We start from the raw sequence: 6323 nt of genomic DNA, 5'->3' as shown, positions 1-6323 counted from the left end.
GTGGCCACACTGGCTCCTGAGTGCTCCCTTCCCTTGCCAAAAGAGGCCCTCCCAGCAACACTGTTTAAGCTGGACTTGTTCTCGTTTATACCTCAAAGCTCTGGACTGGGCTGACACTTTGTCAGCAGAGTGTGTGACCATGTTATCTTGCTCCCAGTGGCTATCGGGGTCTGGAATTAAGAATCAGCCAAGGGGAAAGTGAAAGTGAAAGTGAAGTCACTCAGTCGTGTCCGACTCTTTGTGACCCCGTGGACTGTAGCCCACCAGGCTCCTCCGTCCATGGGATTCTCCAGGCAAGAATACTGGAGTGGGTTGCCATTTCCTTCTCCAGGGGATCTTCCCAACCCAGGGATCGAACCCGGGTCTCCCACATTGCAGGCAGACACTTTAACCTCTGAGTTACCAGGGAAGCCCAGCCAAGGGGAAATAAACCTGAAAGCCACAAGTCTGAATATTAAATAGCAGCACCACTAGGGGCTGCAGTGGGAAAGAGGTTTCCTGGACTAAAGTCACCTCCCTCCACTTTCAACTTTACTTGGTGTCTGTCTTCTATTTTGCGTTCGTGATAAATCCTGATGTATCTCTGTTTCTTTAGGCCACCTCAGCACCTTCTGAGGAATTAAGCTATCTGGATAGGCAGAGATGCAGATTCATACCTTTGCTGTCAGGAGGCTCAGGTGTCAAGGTCATTTTCACTTCTGAGACATTTTCAAAAGATCACAGACAATTTTCTCAGTGACTAGTCAGAGAGATGAGAAAGAGCTGGAAGGTGAGGCAAGAAACCACGGGTGATGTTTGAGCAACGAGGTTGGAGCCCCTTTTACATGTTTTTCATTGTATTTTATTTTCCTAATTGCTTTAATGGGCATGTGGTACTGCAAAATGAAGTGAAATTGTTTTCCTCAGTTGATGCAATTTACTGGGAGACAGTGTGATCCTATAACACAGGGACTCCTCAAATCCATTGATATTGGGATGGAGGGAGGGGTTTCTTTTTAAGCCTTTATTTCGAACGATGTTTTCACTAATGAATACAAAGCCTATAAAGGGAAAAACCCATGTTTCTTCACAACCGGGTTTCACAACAGCTATTAGATGACCACAGCATCATCAAAGAGTGGAAAATGTGTGGGGGAAGGGCACAGGGGCTTCAAGAGTTGCAATTTACCAAGGAAATTGACCCTGATACCCAAATCCACAGGGTAAAAGTGGTGCCGTGAACCTGGGAAAAGTCCAGGCCTCGTTCAGGCTTGCACCCATTTCTTCTGATCCCAGATGCGGAGGGGGCCCTGGCTCCGGGTTGCCCAACGTCGGCTGTGAGTTCCAAGCAGAGGCTCAGAGTCCCAGTCTGCAGGGTGGCTCCAAGGAGCCGCACACAGTGGAGTCCCGGCATCCAGGGGGGCGGAGGGCGCTGGTGCCTGCTCACAGAAGAAAAGGCCAAGGCCACAGACCTGAGTGCCTCCCCGGCAGTGGGGAGCACATGGCTGGCTCAGGTTGGGGTCTAGAGGAAGCCATGAGTCTGTGGGACTGCATGTTGAGCTAGAGCCTGCCAGGGTCTCAGAACACTAGGCAGGTTTGGGTGCAGGGCCCGCGGATCCTGTTGTGCCCGCCCCGCCCGGCCCGCTCCGTCCCGCCCCTCGCCCGGCCCAGCCCCGCCCCTCGCCCGGCCCAGCCCCGCCCCTCGCCCGGCCCAGCCCCGCCCCGCCCTCCCCTCTCCCAGCCCAGCCCCGCCCCGCCCTCCCCTCTCCCAGCCCAGCCCCCTTCCGCCCTCCTCTCACTTCCCCCTCCTCCAATCCCACCTCTTGGGGGCGCCCGCGCGCCCTCCGACTATAAAGCATCGAGGTTCTGCAGCCCGTGGACCAGCGAGAAGCCTCCCGCGGCTCCTGCACTTGCTTCCAGACCCCTCGAGGCACCATGGCCGAGGGCCCGTTCTTTATGGCGGACACACCCTTTCATCCGGACCACCTGAGGATGTGGGAAAAGGCTGTGTATGTGGACGAGAACCGGCGCACCTGGCTGCCCATAACCCTCAAGGTACAGCCGCTGTGGGGCCAGGCGTGCAGGGCAGCATGGACGGCCCACCCATGGCCCGGGGTCTGGACCTGGACGCCCCAGGTCGTGCAGGCCCTAGAGGACACCCTCAGATGCCACAGGGCGAGGGCGGCGGCAGGGAGACTCAGAAGGGCAGGTCCACTCAGGGCGGCCAGGACACACAGATGAAACCACTCTGAGCTGGGCTCAAGGATGAGAGGTTCTCCAGGCCAGGAAAGGAGGGTAGGAGAAACACAGAGCCAAAGGATGGGGACCCAGTATGTCTGGAGTGTATGAATATGATCTCGAGTAAAATAGGATTTCTCTGGATCTCAAGGACCTAATCCATAAAATGGGAATAATCTTTTGTCCGAAGTGATTTGAGTTTCCCTGGTGGCTCAGGTGGTAAAGAATCTGCCTGCAATGTGGGCTACCCAAGTTGGATTACTGGGTTGGGAAGATCCCCTGGAGAAGGAAATGGCAACCCACTCCAGTATTCTTGCCTGGGAAATCCCATGACCAGAGGAGCCTGGCAGTCTACAGTCCGTGGGTTAGGAAGAGTCAGACATGACTGAACAACTAACACGAGAAAGTGATTACCGCCCTTGGCGGATTATCAGAATCTCCATAGGTGAAACCCAGAAATCTGTATTTTGAAAGGACCCTCCACAAATTAAGATCAGCCAAGTTTGGGAACCACTGCAGTAGAGTTTGGGATATTTCCTACCTCCTCAAGTCTTTGAAAGAAAGAAATTTCACATGGCATAAAGCAGTACCGAATAGACACTGACTTTGTTTTATGTGTGATGCCTTAAGATGGATCTTTAGTTAATACTAACTTCTTTTTTTTTTAAAGAAGTACAGCTCTCTTACAAGTACTTTCCATCAGAGCATGGGTTTCCTCAAAGAAACTTAGGTGAAAACAGTTGAAACTTTCCATATATAAACCAAAGAAAGAATATATAAAAGTATAATTGTCATTAGAACATTTATGGAATGGTAAAATTGCAAAAAGTTACTGAGAATGCTTGTTTTCCCATTTTATAGGTGAGGAAATAGAGGCATAAAAATGGACATTTGTTCAAAGTAGTGCTGCTTGTAGGTAATGGGGTTGGGATTCCAGAGCAACATCATCTAAAATGTAACCACCATCTAAAATTTGCATCTTTATTGTCCTTTAAGATTTTGAAATATATATACTTTTAAAAATTGAGTTAAATATTCACTTTAAGCCAAGCATTTGAGGAAAATATAAGTGAATATCTTTTTTTAATCTTTGGTTGGGGCATATCTTCTTAAACATGATGCTGAAACTGTGAAGCAGAGTTTTTCACATAATCATTATAAATTCTGGACAAAACCATTTAGCAAACCATGGGATAGAATTTTCTCTACATAATTTCAAAGAACTAGTATTCTTCATCCGAAAAGATTTATGTAAGTCAGCAACAAAAAGATGAATAAGCAAATTTCAAATGGTTCAAGGATATGGAAAGCCATATCCTAACATGGCAAGAATGGTGATTTCCACCCTTGCACTTTGCAAGATATTCTGAATTGTTTTTTAATGGTGAATTCTAACTTACTTCATAGATAAAACTTGAAAAGCTGTTTCCACTTTGGAAAAATAATCATTGAACAAAGATAAGTGTCCTGTTGATATGCCAAAAATTCTAGGTTGTGGGGATTTGCAGTGGGTGGGATTAAATCCCCCTGCTTGTGAAGCTGATATTCTACTCAGGGAGAGGGATAGCACAGTAGGTGAGGCGGGTGGGAAGTTGTGTAGGATAACTCCAGTGGGATAGCAGGCAGGAACCAGTGGCCTGGGGTCTTCATGCAGGTCCTCTCCAGAATCTTCATTTGCATGTACCTGAAAATTGCCCATCATTTTCTCTGAAACCTTTTTGTACATCGGTTTGGGCACGCCCCTTATGGATATCATAGAGTTGGATTCTTCTGGCATTTGTTTTTATAGATATACGTTCATTCAAACCAAGATCTGCCTTTAAAAAGGATGTGAGTCCTGCATGGGTTTAGGGGAGAATGTTCCAGGCAGAGGACAGCAAGTAGGAGGGATTTCTACTTGGAGGGAGTGTGTGTGTCCAGACATGGTGAGGAGGTCAGTGTGGCTGGAGTGGATGGAGGAACCGGGATGGAACAGTAGGAGGTGAGAGGTGAGAGAGGAGGTGAGAGAGGCAGGGACCTGGCTCAGCAGCCCTGTGGGCCACGGTGAAGATTCCAGTTCACCTGCCTGCGACTGGAAGCTGTCGAAGGGCATCCAGCAGGGAGGAGACAAGATTTTTAGACAGGCACCCTGGCTCCGGGGCTGAGACTTGGCTGTGGGTCACAGGACCAACTAGGCGGTAGGCTGGGCAGTTGTCTCTGTAGTCTAGTGAGAGGCAGTGAAACAAGGACTGCGGTGGAGATGGCGAAACATGCTGTTACCTGATTCCAGGGTCTGGGCAGATCTTGTTTCAAAGGGGATGCATGATAATGAATAATCGAAGAAAATCCCGCATCAGCTGAAACAGACCCCAGACGCCATGGTTACAGAAGCCCCAGGGCCCCGGGGCATTCCCTAGCAACTAGGCACTGGTCACGAGGTGGACCTTCTGAGGTCCCGTCTGGGTATCTAGACCCATTCAAGTGCTGCTCATCCCGGCCCAGCCTGAGCCCCCTGAAAGGTGCGTTGTCCGGCTTAGGGACTGGATCTTCAGGGAGCAGTGACCACCAGCATCTCAGCTGCAGGCTGGGCGGGTGGCCGGATGGTCCGTGGGTATTTGTGCTGGACAACCTGTGGGTATTGTGTCCTGAGGGTGTACCTCGGCCTTCTCTTCTCTTCAGATAGAAAATAGCCTCCAAGTCCTCTTTCGTCAGCAAGACGTGCCCCTGGGGGAGCCTGTGTCCCCCAGCCAGCTGGGCCCGCACCTGCTGCCTGTCATGTGGCAGCTCTACCCCGGGCTGAGGTACCGAGCCTCAGACTCCAGTTTCTGGCGCATAGTGTACCATGTCGAGGCAAGTGTGGGCTTCTCCGGGGACCCGTCAGGTGGTCGTGGCTGGCCCCGCTCCCCCGCCCCCATGTCTGGCCCCTGCAGTCTATCTGTTCCCTCCACTTCTGAAAAAAAAAAGGTGGGGGGGACTTTACAATGGCAGATATTTTTAGGACTGAATTGGTGAGACATTAAAAGGGAGTGACCAGCCACACTCAGGGGTCTCCAACAGAAGCTCCCTTGGTGGCAGGCGCCTCTCTGGTGGGCAGTCCAGGACTGCAGGCTGGGGGGACGAGGGGCCCCTGGGGTCCCCCAGGTTCCCAGCTGCCACCCCAATCCCAGGGCCCGGAGTGGGAGGGGACAGAAGATCCCCGGCTCTGGCCTCCACTTCCCTCTCTCACAGGTCTCTGGCACCGAGGAAATGCTCCTGGAGCAGCTGCCAGACCCAGTGAACCCGTGATGAGGTGAGCACCCCAGGGGCAGGTCAGGAAGAGGGGACGCCCCTCCTTCCCGCCGTGGAGGCTGTGCTGACCCCTATTCCCAACTACGCTGACCTCCGTGGGGCTGGGACCCAGGCTCGCTCTCCTTTAACACCTCAGGAGCCCATCAAGTCCTTAATACTAGGGGCGCATAGCTGCACGGTGCTTCATAGGCGTGGGCACGGTCCTGTGACCTTCACATCACCAGACCTGGATAGTATTTAACTTTATAGGTCATAGGACGGGGCGGGGGAGTTGAGACATAGGATTACTGGTCGAGATCTCAGAGTCAGGTTTCGGATCCAGGTCTTCTCACGCCAAGCCGCTGACTTGGGCATAAGGCCTGGGCTCTGGGGACCAGCATTGACCGCCCCCCCCCAGCTCCCCTATCCAGACGCCAGCCGCTCCACAGCCCCCCCGCCCCTGCATTCCGCCCCTTCCTTCCCTTTGCCCTTGACCTTGTTCTCTCTCGTCCCAAGTCCCGCAGCTCCCATCTCCTCCCAAGCCCTGAGCCTGCCAGGGGAATGTTAGTGCTTCCGTTCACCTTCCTGTACCTACCAACCCTGTGTGATCTGCTCCACCACACCCGGGTCGGACAGACGGACAGAGGATGAGTTCCCCCGAACGGACCTGCCTGCGGGAGAGGCCGTGTGGGCACAGCTTCGGGGTCCACGTACCCCGGCCTCTACCTGTGCCTCTGGTCTTCTCAGCTGCCTGATGGTCTCAGCCTCTCTCCCTGTTCCGTCCCTCACAGCAAACAGTGTCACGTCCTGCACACCCTGGGCTGCTTCCCGCTCTGTCCCCTCAGCTCTGTATCCTGGCC

The 6323-nt window shown here is 52.5% G+C and overlaps 1 protein-coding gene across 1 annotated transcript; it reads left to right on the top strand.

Moving 5' to 3' along the window:
• The first annotated feature begins 1914 nt into the window (after positions 1-1914).
• TCL1A (TCL1 family AKT coactivator A) lies at positions 1915-5481 on the top strand. Its single transcript, XM_068990991.1, has 3 exons — positions 1915-2034; positions 4876-5046; positions 5425-5481. Exons 1-3 carry the CDS (start codon positions 1915-1917, stop codon positions 5479-5481), a joined length of 348 nt encoding a protein of 115 aa, XP_068847092.1.
• The last annotated feature ends 842 nt before the right edge of the window (positions 5482-6323 follow it).

Source organism: Capricornis sumatraensis, chromosome 19 (genome assembly GCF_032405125.1).
Source record: "Capricornis sumatraensis isolate serow.1 chromosome 19, serow.2, whole genome shotgun sequence".
Lineage (NCBI taxonomy): Eukaryota > Metazoa > Chordata > Mammalia > Artiodactyla > Bovidae > Capricornis > Capricornis sumatraensis.
The sequence above is the reverse complement of the archived record's forward strand: the minus strand, read 5'-3'. Positions and strand labels throughout refer to the sequence as shown.